The sequence below is a fragment of the Adiantum capillus-veneris genome, chromosome 28 (genome assembly GCF_014529385.1).
Source record: "Adiantum capillus-veneris isolate H3 chromosome 28, ASM1452938v2, whole genome shotgun sequence".
NCBI lineage: Eukaryota > Viridiplantae > Streptophyta > Polypodiopsida > Polypodiales > Pteridaceae > Adiantum > Adiantum capillus-veneris.
The window spans coordinates 136,191,559-136,206,318 of NC_140958.1; the positions used below are offsets into that span (position 1 = coordinate 136,191,559).

A 14,760-nucleotide genomic window follows, 5' to 3' on the forward strand; every position below is an offset into this window, starting at 1 on the left:
AATAAGTGACAGAAAACAATGCACTTTCACAAACCAAGAAATGAGCTAAACTTAAGCACTGTGCCAAGAACATAGCTGCAATTCAAGAAGGGACAAAATAAAACCCAAAAAGCAGAAATAAAGTTCAGTTTATGTGTTCAGAGGCAAGATAGAGAAAAGCGGAACCTGTAAGAGGTGCCAAGCCACTGATAAACCAGCAAAACCAGCTCCCAAAACTGCATATCTGTTTATCAGCTCACATTATGTATTTTGCAAATCTGTAACACATTTGGAGACACTAACTAACAAAAAGTTAGTGTCTCCAAATCTATAACACACTTGGAGACACTAACTAACAAAAAGTTAGTGTCTCCAAATCTATAACACACTTGGAGACAGACTCTCTCTCTCTCTCTCTCTCTCTCTCTCTCTCTCTCTCTCTCTCTCTCTCTCTCTCTCTCTCTCTCTCTAAAATAGCAGTGTGGAACTGCAATGGGTCTCTCAAGCTTGATGTGGTTGCCTTTGAGGACAGCTTTAGAGACAGAGATTTTGTGTTCTATTCACAGACTCACGAGGCCCCGGGTCAGATGATGCCACATGTGACTGGATACAGATGGGAGACGGCTCATCGAGTAGATGCGAGATCTAAGCATGGGAGTGGAGGATCCGCGGGCGGGGGGGGTTTGCTGCAGTTCTTTTCAGGGAAGATTTGCAGTCTTTGTACATATTGTTTGGAGAGACGATCATGCCAGGTACATGTGTGTCAAATTGAAGGCTGACACAGGCAAATTTCTCTATATTTCTATATGCTACTTTGCTCCAAGTACATCAACCTATGCGTCACCTAGAGGAGAATCTCCTTTCTCTGTGCTTGATGATGACATATGGGAGTTCTCTAGGAATGGGGACATCATTCTCATGGGGGACTTCAATGCCCGAACGGCAACCATCAGACAGTCTTCTATGATACCTCGGAGAAGATGTTGAGAGAGTTAGACACCATAGACATGGGGCTGGACAGACGCCCAGAGGATACCGAATGTACAGAGTATGGGAGATACTTGCTAGATATGGGTACCGCACATGGGTTAGCCATACTTAATGGCTTACAAAGATTCCCAGTAGCTACTTGGTTTACTTGCTTCCCACATCGTCACGAGGCTAGCACAGTGGATTATATTATCGCCACTCCGAGCTTTCTTTCCCATGTTGAGGACTTCACAGTTGGACCCCAGCCCATTGGGGTAGCAGTGGACCATGCCCTTTTGACACTGGACATCTCTTTCCACTTCACCACAGCTCAAAGGACACTAGCAGGAGGTCCTACAAGATATACTTTCACTTCGGAGACGGACTTTGTTTACATGGATGGGATTTATAGACGCCTATGCACAGAGGATCTAGGGTGACCTAGCTCACCCATATTCTCACAGAGACTCTACAGGATGCAGCTAGGGAGGCTTATCCACAAACACAACCCGAGCAAAGACGTCGTTATGGGACTATGCCCCAAAACAATTGGTATGATGAGGAGTGCAGATATTTGAGAGCCCGACTACAGAGAGAGGTTTCTCTGGGAGTCATCACTCATAGAGAGTCGTGCATTGCCTTCCGGCGTTTAGTACGTTGGAAGAAGAGGGCATTTTTGGCTAGCCTTGAGCAAGAGTTATACTAGTTATTTTTGAGTCAGGAGAGGCTTGGCGGCTTTTTCATGAATCCTCTCCCGCTCTAGCTATTACTTCTCCGGGGACCGAAGGTGTGGGGACGATATGCAATAACCCTATATAAAGTGTCGGGGCAGCCACCTCTACCGGATCCACCAGAGCCATGCCCATATGCATGTCTTCTTTACAATAGAGATGGTAAAGAAAGCCATTAACAAGATAAAGCATGGGAGAGCTTATGATCATGAGGGATTAGTGGCCGAGCATTTTATTCATGCCAAAGATATGTTTGCAAAGCTTCTAGCTATTATTTTCAACCGTGCTATGTGTTAGGGCATGCCTGAGACTTGGAGTTTGTCTACTATCGTGCCTATCCTAAAGACGGGAGACCGTATGGAGCCTGGAAACCACCGCACTATTATGATCGGTCACACATTAGCACGGTTATACGCATCCATTCTCGAGCAACAACTGAGGAGATGGTCAAAGAGACAGGGTATACGAGCAATAGGACAGGCAGGCTCCAGGAGGGGTTTCTCTACTCTTGATCACATCCTGACTCTACGAACATATTGAGGAGGGCAGGTCACATGGGAAACGAATATATTGTAGCTTTGTGGACTTCCACAAAGCAGTACCCAGAGCTAGACTGATGCGGGGACTGTAGGTCATGAGGGTACCCACAGAGCTCATTTGGGGGATTATGGCTTTATACAGATCAGTTGCGAGGCAGGTACTCACTATCGAGGGAATTTCTAGCCTGGTTCACTCCACTATTGGAGTGAAGCAGGGATGCCCGCTATCTCCTACTTTGTTTGGTATGTATGTAGATGAGGCCTTTGATTACATTACGAGATTGAGGGACAGATGAGTGCAGCTAGCAGGGACATGGAACCCACTTCTGTTATATGCTAATGATATTGTGCTGATTTCCAACTCCCCAGAGGGAATGCAGCACCATTTGGATGCTTTACATGTGTTTGCGGAGGATAGTGGATTGTCTGTAAACCTTGGTTTTACCAAGGTTATGGTGTTTAACACCACACCACAGTGGGTCAAGAGGTCAGCTCCAACATTTACCTATGTGCAGGAGATTGTGGAGTATACAGATGCATATACTTATTAAATATGTGCGAAGGGCTCAGTCTCTAGCACTCTTCTAGGTGAAGGTGCAGAGCGCGAGTACCGGCATTGTATTGAGTTCAAGTAATATAAAGAAATACCGAAAGGGACGCCAAGGTTTGGAGCCAATACTCTTTGGGGTGGAATTCCGCCACTCCGTGTTACGTGTGCTCTCTCTCTCTCTCTCTCTCTCTCTCTCTCTCTCTCTCTCTCTCTCTCTCTCTCTCTCTCTCTCTCTCTCTCTCTCTTAGTTCAATTGTTATTGAAGTGCTAAAAGTTTGTTCGGTCTGTTCTTTTCTATTGGCATGTGATGCCCGTCCTATGACAGTGGGGTGTGCTATTGCATAGTAATAGGGAACGGGCGGAACGGACCCTAAATGTTCCGAAACGGCGTTCCGAACGGGTCTGGCTCTCGAAACGGAGTCGGGAACGGAACACCGTTCCGGAACGGGGTGTAACCGGAACGACGACCCGGAACGGGGGGGGAACGGGGCGGAACGGCGGAACGGGAATCCGGAACGGTCAAACCAAAAAGTCAACTTTTTTCACTAGCTATTTGGGGGCATGTTTGGGGCTATTGGGGCCTATTTGGGGTCAGATTTGGGGCTATTTGGAGGGCTGATTTGGGGCTGTTTGGGGGCTATTTAGAGGGCTGATTTGGGGCTGTTTGGACTCTGGAGGCTCGTCTCACCTCCTCCTCAAGCTCTCAACATCTCTACTGAGCTACTCTCCTTGCTAAAGCTTTAAGCTTGGACATGGAGCTCTGGCTTCTTTCTGTTCCTTTTTGGCGGAAAGCACAACACCCTCAAAGAACAAATGTGGCTTCTACCTCTCTTTCTCAAGCTCCATCCCTCCCTCTCGTGTCTCAAGCTCCATTCCTCTCTCTCTCTCTCTCTCTCTCTCTCTCTCTCTCAAGAGTCAAACTCCATCCTTGTCTCAAGCTCCGTCATCGTACAACATGTGTAAATATGGCTCTAATTAGGATGGTCGAATTCAAAAGCTTAGCTTATAGTTTTTCACTAACATATGAGCCTATAATACATATAATATATATAGTTTCTTTGGTCTACCGTTCCGGCCCCGTTCCCGTTCCGGCCCCTCGCCTCCCTCCCGTTCCCGTCCCGTTCCGCACCCTACTGTTCCCGTTCCCCGTTCCCGTTCCGGGTAACTATGTGCTATTGGCCAGATACGCACATCCTCACACCAACTTGAGATTGAGACCGGCAGATATAGAGGAGTTCCAGCTGAGGCTAGGGTATGTCATGTATGCCATAGGGAGCCAGGGACAGAGCTGCATTACATATGTCATTGCTCCGCATACTATGAGATTCGCAGGCGATTCCATTGCTTATCCAAGGAGGGTTTTGGACCACTTTCCAAAGTTATGGGATACCAGGATCAGAGATGCTTGGGTCTGTTCTTGCTTGAATTGAGGAGACATAGAGATTGCTTGTTGAGGCGATCGGAGAGACAGGGTCAGCGCCAGGTTACGGACTATTTTAGGCCAGCCATTACCAGTAGGCACCAAGACAGACAGGTTCTGCAACACGTATCGGATCCAACCTCCACTAGAGGCACACTGATTGACTGTGCATTGGACCTAGGGAGATCCAAGCATCCACGATTACAGAGGAGGGCATCCCAGCATAGACAGAGATTACAGAAAAGGATTTGGATTATTTTGGCACGCCACGCACGATGCCCAGTCAGGCTTTTGACCATGGAGGACATCGAGGAGATCCGACACTAACCGATGCTCAATTTACTCTGAGCTAGAGGATTATCCCCTTCTTAGAAGCTTAAGTTTCTTGCATCCCTCATTATTTTGTACCTTTGTATTGACTAGAGAGTCTCTAGTCTTTCCCCCACTTTCATTTTCGCTACAACAATTCGTTTAGGATGTTATTCTTCTTTTAGCGCACAGACTTTGTATTAGATTCACCAATTTGTAACTTGTTGGTCCCATAAGTCATTTTGGCCTTTTGTAGACGTTAATGTATCTCTCTCTCTCTCTCTCTCTCTCTCTCTCTCTCTCTCTCTCTCTCTCTCTCTCTCTCTCTCTCTCTCTCTCTCTCTGTGGCGAGACAAGGGGCTGTATTCTATGTACATAAGAGACCTCCAGAGATGCTCAATGGCCTATCACCCAGAGGAAGTACAAAAGCAAGGTAACAATGTGTAGGCTATGTGAAAAGCAAGGTGGTCTATACGATGAGTGTAAGATGAACCTATGTAGGGTTGCATGATGTCATGTGATGTGGGCATTATCTCGACTAAAAAGAGCTAACGACCTTGCCCATGTGTGAAAGAAGACGCATTCCGCTTGCCGGGAGGTTCCGACTGAAGTGTACTACGACGAGTATGCCCCCAAATGCTTGTCAAAATGGTGGATGTAGGGGAGGAAAGTTAGCCCAGAATGTGGACACATCGAGTCTTCCACATGCTCCAAAGCGTGATGCTGCATATCGTGTGAAAATTGCCCCGTTGCATATCGTGTTGCATATCAACCGGTGACCTGCATCTCGAATCATCTATAGAGTGCCCAATCTATGACCTCAGTGAGTAAGCATGAAGACCGGATATGTTGGCAGGCCCTAAAAAAGGGTATGTGACCCCGGAAATTGCAGAAGCCATGCAACTGCTCTCAAGCTTGCACTTGTCTGCAGCCTTAGCACTGCATAGCACAATTCCCAGCTCCGACCAACTTTGGTCGCACCAACGTCACGAACCCATCATGGATGCCCACTCTGGTCAACAAATAACGAACTGTCATCCACATTGGTTGCGCATATGGACAGACTCTGACAAGTCGGATCATGACCAGTGATTGCTGACCAAATGCCAAAGCAATCATGCGTGTGCTATCATCCAAGGGAAAAACCATACCCTTCGGTTGATCTAGAGGGTCCATATGCATGACCAAAACTACCGCTGGAAAGCTGGGAGGATGCGTTATTCTTGCTATACTCTAGCTCGCGTGGACGTTGAGGTGTTGTCGTGCCCACAAAAGAAGCCTCCGCCCAAGGGATACAATGTAATAAAAAAACGGATAGGGGGGATCCATCATCGTTCATCGAAGACCACTGCCACTCACCAGTATTCCGGTCCAACTAAATAAGGGGCTTTCCCTGTCGAATCCACAATCTCCAAAGTGGTGCCTCCTTAGTAAAGAGAATAGGGTCAATGCATGCTCTCCTCTCGAAAGAGCCTACCACTCTAACATGCTGTCAATGGGCAATCAACTGCTAACCATGTTGAACTTCATCCGAAAACTCCAACCGGACAAGACGTTCATGATGGCCATTCTCGACAATGCTAAAGACTAGAGTCCCCTGCTAAGCAACAATCGGGGCTCCCAAGCGAGGATCGTAGTACACCCACCAACTTTGGTAAGAAGCTAAGAGTGTTTGTCCCCCGATGAAGTCATACCACTCAAGTGGAATAGTCTCATCAATCTCTCTCATATGGGCAGCAATCGCTTTGCAGATCCCGTGGGTAGCTCCAGTAACCTCTGCACCAACCAACGAAGCATCTGACCAACGGTGTAAGAAGCCAGTTGGCCCGTCATCCCATCTAGCCCAATCAATGTGAGTCCTCTCGCCTAGCTAACGCCCTTCTGAATCTGTCACATATGCATTCCATACAAGTGGTTGGCTCACTACCTCCTCGACATAGGAAGGTAGGGTCAAATCAAAGCAAGACGTAATTCCTTCTAAATCCGCAGCAAGCAATGCATGAATGGTGATAAATGGGACGTATCCGAGGATGCATCTGTAAGATGAATCTAATAGCCAGACACCAAACGCCGGTTGTACCCATAGATCCAAAACAAGGATGGGTATGTGACAAAGCATGGTGCAGAAACAGTTTCCAAGGCTGAGCTCCTGGAAACATTCCACGTACTATGAGCTTGGCAACCAATTCTTTATTCTGCAACTCTGGATCAATAATCCCCAAGCCTCCCTCCACTTTAGGCAAAATGATTGTCACAATATACTCGGGGTCGAGTGTTAGTAGAGCCATCTAGACCACCCCAGGTAGCAAGAGCATCCTGTAGACTGTCCAAGGTGGGTGTGTTGTATCGTACAAAGAGCATAGTGTCATCTGCATACTCTTGATCCAACAAATTGGGCAAGTCATCCAAAGGCATAGTAAGATTTTTCAACTATGGGGTCATGTGGCGTAGGAAGAGAGACATGGCCTCAACCAAAAACGAAAAGAAGGATGCTCCTACGGGACATCCCTCTTGGACTGAACGAGACAAAGGAACACGCTATCAAATGTGGCCTCTAGTCAAGACAACACTGAGAGCAGTAAAGGCAAAACCCATCCTCTGAATAGTGCCCTCCAAGAAACCCCAACCCTACTCTATCATAAGCTTTCAAGAAGCATGAACACTATAGGCTGATCTGTCTAATGAGCCCACTTGATTGCCTCATAGAAAGTGAAGATGTTATCCAAAATGCACTCTGTGAAGCATGGATGAGATCGGGCATAAAGGGGTTCAACCGCATACTAATCATGCGAATAAAGATCTTATACACGAGAAACATGAGAGTGATCGGTCTCCATTGTTGAAGGGATGATGTATCTCCGCCTTTCCGTATAAGAGAAATAAGTCCCGAACACATAGAGGCAGGCATTTCTCATGTGTCGAATATTTGTTGTAAACCTGAAAGCATAATGGGGCCAAGTGCATCCCAAAACTGCAAAAAAATTGTCTAGTCAACCCATCGTCTCCAGGACACGTGCCACCATCTAGGCCAACCACTGCATCATGCGTCTCCTACATAGAGAAGGGGCCTAGCAACGTATGGCATGTCACAAGACAGGCACCACGTGCCAATAGAAAAGAACAAACTGAACAGACTTTTAACACTTCAATAACAACTGAAGTGAAAGAGAGACGACACGCGACACGGAGTGGCGGAATTGCACCTTAGAGAGTATTGGCCCCAAATCTTGGCGCCCCTTTCGATATTTCTTTATATTGCATCAACTCAGTACAAGCCGATACTCCAGACTCTGCACCTTCTCCAGGAAGCATGCCACAGAATGAGCCCTAACCTCATATTTAAAGGCCCAAGGCCCCAAAAGCAATTTAGAGTAAAAAGCCTTCAAACTCAAAAGCATATGGTCCAAAAGCAAAGCCAAAAAGCTACCAACGTAATTTACGGAAATCCATACAGCCTGCCACGTCATCAGCCAACGCAAAACGCGGAATTCCGTACAACTTGCCACATCATCATGCCATCGCAATTTTTGAAAATCTGCCACGTCATCAACAGCTACGCAATTTCATGTGTGTGTATGTGTGGATCCTGTTTTATTTCCTTTATGTCACTTGGGGCACCATCGGACAGGTCCCCATAAGTTGGTAGGACTTCTTCTTCTGTTACTTGTTCTTCTTAGTGTTTAGGCCCCTCGGCCGACATCTACAAGTTGACTCCCTTCTTCAGTGCTTTGACACGTCAGCAGTTTGTGACATCTCCCCTTCTTGAAAGAGAGTAGTTGTCCGCAATTACAGATATCTGCAAAACAACTCAAGTTAGCTCAAAAATTTCCGAGGGTCATAATGGTCATTCCGAGGGACAATCACTTTGCTCATTTTGTTAAGGAGTTAGCTTCTCCTTTCAGCTCTTTTGATCAAGGAGTTCCTTTCGACCAGATCGGAACTCTTGATATTTCGACGTAGTAAAATTAGCCATCACACCCAGACCGTACCGATCTTCCACGAGTGTCTTGATGCACTAAAATTACAAACCATGCAATCTCATCCAATTAGGAATATTCAGTGGTTGGCACATCACAATGCAACACAAATGCTTGTATATGCATGTTACAAGACACAACAAACAACGCCGCTGAGCACTCCCTCGAGACAAACGGTCTGCGGTATGAAGCTACTCAATGACTACCTCGTCACTCCCCTTGCAAATAACCTAAAAAGGTTCGGGCCATGAGCTCAGAGGACTGTACAACCAAACGCTCCTTAGACCGCAGTCTGCGTCGCTTGGAGGTTCAAACAACAACCAAACGCTCCCCAAGCATCGGCCTGCATCGTTCGGAGGTTTTCTAGCATACAACAGAAGGCTCCCCATGCATCGGCCTACGTCGTTCCGAGGTTCAAACAATACCAAAACAGTATTTCTCACTTCTCCACCCGGGAGTCAAATCACCAATTATTGAAACCAGTATTAAAATCACAGTCAAAACAATTCAAACCGGCACCAAGACAGGTTTAAAACAGATACCATCCATTTCAAACAATACTGTCTCAAACAATGTTCCAAAATATCTAACTAGAAAACAACTAGAGAGGTCATTCAGGGTTTTGTTCGGACAACCGAACTTTGAGGACAACGGGCTTGCCCTTCTGCATCACGGTGATGGTTTGGTTCCGAACCTAGAGAGTTGCATCATGCTTGTCGTGCCAGGGCATGCCCAAGAGAATGTCGCAATTGCCCAACATCATAATGTGGAAATCAGCTTTTCCATGATAATCTTGTATAGACACTGGAAGTGCACCAATGAGCGGTACCACTTTCTGAGTTTGCCCCGTGGCTAGCTCAGCTTCAATTTCTCCACCCTCTGCATCATAATCAAAGTGCATCTGCTTCAAGAATTCTGAATGGATGAAGTTCTCCATAGCTTCAAGGTCAAAGAAAATAAGGGCTTTCAAGCCGTTGACTTTTCCATAAGCTCTGTATAATTCATTAAAACTCTCGAGGTGTATACCATAAATATCGAGTACTAGTCCAATAGCAAGTCTAGCCTTCTTGGCCGGAGGTGGCCCCGGGGATCTATCTGACGTAGAAGCAGAAGGTTGCACTGAGGACGTCGAGGCTCGCTCAAGACATGTATTGAACGTATGCCCTATTTGGAAACATTCGAAGCATCGGCCTTCTTGTAATAAGGCGTCTCGTTGACGTGTTAGACGAGGCCGTTGAGATTGGTTTTCACGGGATTCCCGAGAATTTGTTCGTTGTTGCCAGGAGTTCTGGTTAGTGGCCGGAGGTTCTTCTGTGGTAAACTCCAACTTTCCTTTCATGAGCTTGTAGCCGACCACGGCATGGTCCATAAGCTATGCATGGTAGAGACTTGCTTGGAGAGACAATATTCCTGCAATGGTGATGGCAATCCAATGGTGTAGCACTCGCACTAGTCATCCAAGGAAATGAACTTAAAGGACACCGAAAGGTACACGTTGAGAAACCTTTGGTTATAGTCGTCCATGATTTCGGTGGCAAGCATTTTCAAGTTGCCCCACTGCCAAAATCCGGACTTCAAACATCGAAGTCATGTAACTACATGCAAAAACTGCCTTGAAAGCCTTCTTGGTCCTTGGAGCATGCGGTTGTGTCGCAATTGAACAACACCATTGCTCGAGAGATCTTGGATTCTTCTGTATAGTTCCCTAAAGCATAGATGTTGTCGAATTGTTGTAGGAACTGCAATGCTTTCTTGTGATCTTTCACCACGGAAAAAGTGAAAAATTTGACTGTCGTGCAGCTATCTTTGAAATCTTTGGGTTGGTTAGATGCATATCCCGGGTATGGATAATAAGGGTATCCATATGGACTCCAACCATTGTAGCCTAGTGGCGGTGGTGGTGGTGGAGGTGGAGGCAATGGCGGTGGCAAAGGCGGTTACACTGGATCAGGGTCAGATGGCTACACCATATTTCTAAAGACTCCCCCGGTCGGCACAGATGGCTGAGAAGGTTGCCGATTGGAAGCTCTTGTACTTTCTGGGTCTGGAGGAGGAGGTACCACCTGAGGCATCAGAGGAGGGTAACATGTAGCTCAAAAATTGTTGAAAACTTTGTAGCATCGGAAGATTCTGCGGAGGATTCCGTGAAAGAATGTCGTAAACACGTTGAGCAGAAACTGCAAATATTCTGTTGAATCCATGAATTCCAAGTCTCGGGTTCTTTATAGCTTATGCCTGTAAGACACAGTGATGAAGACAGGAGCGCGCCCGATGCGCGATGAAGTAAGGGTGGGAGTGGCAAAGAAGTCCGGGTTGGAGGCCAAAGATACCTCAAATAAAATTCCAATAGCTTTGTCTGCTCTATGTAGGACTGGAATGCTTTCAGAAAAGCACACGCCTGATGCTCTGATACCACTCTCACACGACGGGCACCACGTGCCAATAGAAAAGAACTGACTGAACAGACTTTTAACACTTCAATAACAACTGAAGTGAAAGAGAGACGACACGCGACACGGAGTGGCGGAATTCCACCCCAGAGAGTATTGGCCCCAAACCTTGGTGCCCCTTTCGATATTTCTTTATATTGCATCAACTCAGTACAAGCCGGTACTCTAGACTTTGCACCTTCTCCAGGAAGCATGCCAGAGAATGAGCCCTAACCTCATATTTAAAGGCCCAAGGCCCCAAAAGCAACTTAAGGTAAAAAGCCTTCAAACTGAAAAGCATCTAGTCCAAAAGCAAAGCCAAAAAGCTGCTAGCGTAGTTTACGAAAATTCGTATAGCCTACCACGTCATCAGCCAACGCAAAACACGGAATTCCGTACAACTTGCCACGTCATCATGTCAGCGCAATTTTTGGAAATCTGTCACGTCATCAGCAGCTATGCAATTTCATGTGTGTGTGTGTGTGTGGATCCTGCTTTATTTCCTTTATGTCACTTGGGGCCCCATCGGCCGGGGTCCCCATAAGTTGGTAGGACTTCTTCTTTTGTTACTCGTTCTTCTTAGGGTTTAGGCCCCTCGGCCGACATCTGCAAGTTGACTCTCCCTTCTTCAGGGCTTTGACACGTTAGCAGTTTGTGACATGGCACATAGACTCTGTAACCACAAGCTGTTTATAAGACCAAACCTCTTCTCTGGCACACAGAATATCATCAGGAAGTTGACCAGCACTCAAAAAAATGCTCAAAATAATCTCGAGCTATGTCAAGGACCTCATCAAGATCTGTGTGTAACCTGTCTGTAGAATAACATAAGGCTCTAATAGGAGTCCCCTTGGGACGCTCTCGGAAGCGTGCAAAGAAATCCTTATTCATCCTATCCGCTTCGGCTATCCATGTCGAGATCAAAGCACGATAGGGAATTCTCAATCTAAAAGTGAGTCTCTCTCTCTGGTGTCAAGCTCACCCTCACCCATAAGCTCGTCTCCTAGAAACTCCTCGAGCTACCGGCGTATGCAGCTCTGATGGTCCTATAACTGATGTTCCCTGCAGAACACGCCTCGTCGCACTCTACAATTGTCTGTCTACAAGCTTCGGAAGACGCAGTGATGCATGTAGCCAGATGGGACACTGGATCTGCATAATCATTGCATGTCCGAACATCATAAATGACCTGAGACAACTCAAAACTCCTTTGTGTTTGATACTTTGGTGAAGCCAACCCAAATTGCACACATACACGGCTTGTTTGTTCTATAAAAAACCCTTTCTTTCTCCCTTGATTCTTCGTCAATGCAACTTTGTGGAAGCTTGGGTACTTCAAAGGACAAGCACAAACGCTTATTTAAAGAGAGAAAACTCTAATGGGAGCCTCAAATACTCAAACACAAGGTAGAAGCAGCACAGGACTACACTAGCACACCCACTTTGATCATCTTTTAAAGATACGAGGGGAAAATTGCAGGTTTTTTCCACCATAAGCAAGCACCACCCTTGCTTACCCACGACCACCAAAGTGTTGATGTATCAATTTTTGGCCATTTGTTTCCCAAAACTAGTCATTTTAGACCATTTTCAAGCCGTTTTTGACCCAAAAAAGACAGTTTCTAGTATAAAAAACATAATCGAGCTGGAAAAATTCCCTTGAGCTCAATTTGCATGTTGAACACCAACTTTCCTACTTTTGATGACCGTTTGGCACAATGTTGGCAGCGGCGCAAGTAAGTTGCTATTTTGAGCAGTTTTTGTCAACACGTCACAAACGGGAGTGCATAGCAATGTAGAATATACTCGGATAAATAGAACTCATCACTCCTACAATCCTCCACTAGAGCCAGTGGAGGACGACAATCCTAGCTCATCGACTTCTCCTGGAATGCAACCTAGCCCCCTTCCTTCCCCTCATAGAGGTGTCACATTCCAGCAGACGGAGACTCTTCGGTCTCGTAGGAGGCCAAGGGCACCATGGTGATGAGCTCCAAAAGGACGTCAGAGGGCGATCCTAGAGATTCAAGCATGGCATCAGCCCACCAAACAGGGGCAGGTGGAGCAGGACTTCTCGGATTTTGCAGCCATTCATCGAGGACTCTCCACCCCATACCCACCAATGCATGCTGACCTAAACCCCCAGTTGAGTCCCACACATGCAAATCATGACTGTATCCCCTGGACCTAGAGCGCAATCCCATCATGATGCCCCTCCACACATTATGCACCACCATCACTAATTCAGCCTTCTTTTGATAAGACTCTTATTTGTACATATTGTCATTTTCCTGTACAGCCGGTGAACTATTTTGTACATATTTTCATTTTCCTGGATAGCCCCTACAAGACGTTAAGACTCTCTCTCTCTCTCTCTCTCTCACAGAACAGCACCTTCGAGATGAGGTTGAGTTAAGAGCTGAATGCACGTTTCTTAGTTTGAAGTGAAAGGGAGGGGGAGGTCTGCGAGACGAGGCGTGAAGTGAAGGTACGAGGCGTGTACACGAAAGTTGAAAGCATAGCATGCTTCCTCGCTGATAATCGGTAGGTTAATGTTCAGTGGGCACTGAGAACGTTAATCACACTGAGGTCTTTTAAAACAAACACAGTCGGGTACTTGTTAACCGTTGGCGTAGCTGGAAGCTATTCAAAGAAAAAAAGCTAGAGCGCTTCGTTAGCCGTAGAGTCCGAGGGCAAGAGAAAACAAGAACCTCTAGAAGACAAAAACTTGGGGGGGGAAGGGGAAGAGAGAGAGAGAGAGAGAGAGAGATGTATATTTTTTATTATCGTCCTGGATGGACAAGTATGACCTGTAAGACCAAAGGTACATGTGAGATGTACCTTCATAGTATAGTGAATTTTGGGCACACGCACCCTATCAAAGTTATGAAAGTTTGCATACTCGAGAGCTTTTGCCAACATGATCATTCTGTTTGCTCTAAAATTGAAGGTTACAATTGCATCACCATCAACAGTTGGACCAACAAATTTGCCATTTTTGTCCACAATCACAAACGGAGGACAGTATTGGTCATTGAATTTTGAATTATCTGCCTTCAATTGCATAAGAGCTTCTATATCACTCTTGAACTTGTGAGGATATTCTCCCAGAACTTGTGCATCCAAGCCTCTTTTTACCACATTCCAGTCATTCTATTTAACAAAGTCCCAACAAAACCAACTCTGCAACACTGCACTGCAGACCCAAATCAAAGTGAAACAATCAACAACGACAATTCCTATTGATCTTGTCTTGGCTCTTAAGGTGTTTGCATGCATGCATTAAGACCCATAGTGAAATCTTAGCAAGCTCTTTCAAACCAAAAGGCAACTGTCGGTATTTGGCAATCACAAGGTACCTCATAGCGATCCATAGTTACATGCATACGCCCCCCTCCAGATGCCAGTGAGGCATCCACTTCTTGTTGCTGTAACTCTTCTAAATCTTTCTCGAGCAAAATATTGGAAACTATATATACCATTTCAATACTTCTCAAGTGAAAAAATTTATGAAAGGATGAGATAGAGAGAGAGAGAGAGAGAGAGAGGCTACCGATTGCCGTGGTTCAGAGGTGTACCTCGAAAGAATAAGATACCGATCGTAGTGCTTCAGAGGGGTACCACGCAGAAAACCACGAGGAGGTTTAGAGCTTTGTCAAGCTCAATGTTCGTAATCATACAAGATGTCAATGTTATTAGCTGTTTGTTGTTCCATTTTTATGTTTCAAAAAAAAAACAAAACATGCAAATCTCCTTGCACGAGGGAGTTTGCACAGTCCTCCCCAATTTTTATAATACGAGGGAATGTGCCATTACCATGGCAGCGTGCAATTCTCACTGTTTTCATTAACTGCGTT

General features: G+C 45.9%; 3 protein-coding genes across 3 annotated transcripts in view; 1 reads left to right on the forward strand and 2 right to left on the reverse strand.

Annotated features, from left to right (window-relative positions):
- Positions 1–13,288, forward strand: part of LOC147421358 (uncharacterized) — a 68,917-nt gene extending 55,629 nt beyond the window's left edge. The window contains exon 2 of the mRNA XM_086504124.1: positions 3,960–13,288. Coding sequence (XP_086360250.1) covers positions 3,960–4,515 — 556 coding nt within the window. The 3' untranslated portion in view covers positions 4,516–13,288. The remainder of the gene's footprint in view (positions 1–3,959) is intronic.
- Positions 1–13,519, reverse strand: part of LOC147421359 (FAD-dependent oxidoreductase family protein) — a 68,160-nt gene extending 54,641 nt beyond the window's left edge. The window contains exons 1-2 of the mRNA XM_086504123.1: positions 13,298–13,519; positions 166–223 (exon numbers count right to left, since the gene is read on the reverse strand). Coding sequence (XP_086360249.1) covers positions 166–223; positions 13,298–13,428 — 189 coding nt within the window. The 5' untranslated portion in view covers positions 13,429–13,519. The remainder of the gene's footprint in view (positions 1–165; positions 224–13,297) is intronic.
- A 167-nt stretch (positions 13,520–13,686) lies between these two features.
- LOC147421360 (2,3-bisphosphoglycerate-independent phosphoglycerate mutase-like) lies at positions 13,687–14,385 on the reverse strand. Its single transcript, XM_086504633.1, has 3 exons — positions 14,263–14,385; positions 13,778–14,056; positions 13,687–13,713 (listed from the first exon to the last, which is right to left on the reverse strand). Exons 1-3 carry the CDS (start codon positions 14,383–14,385, stop codon positions 13,687–13,689), a joined length of 429 nt encoding a protein of 142 aa, XP_086360759.1.
- Between the last annotated feature and the right edge of the window lie 375 nt (positions 14,386–14,760).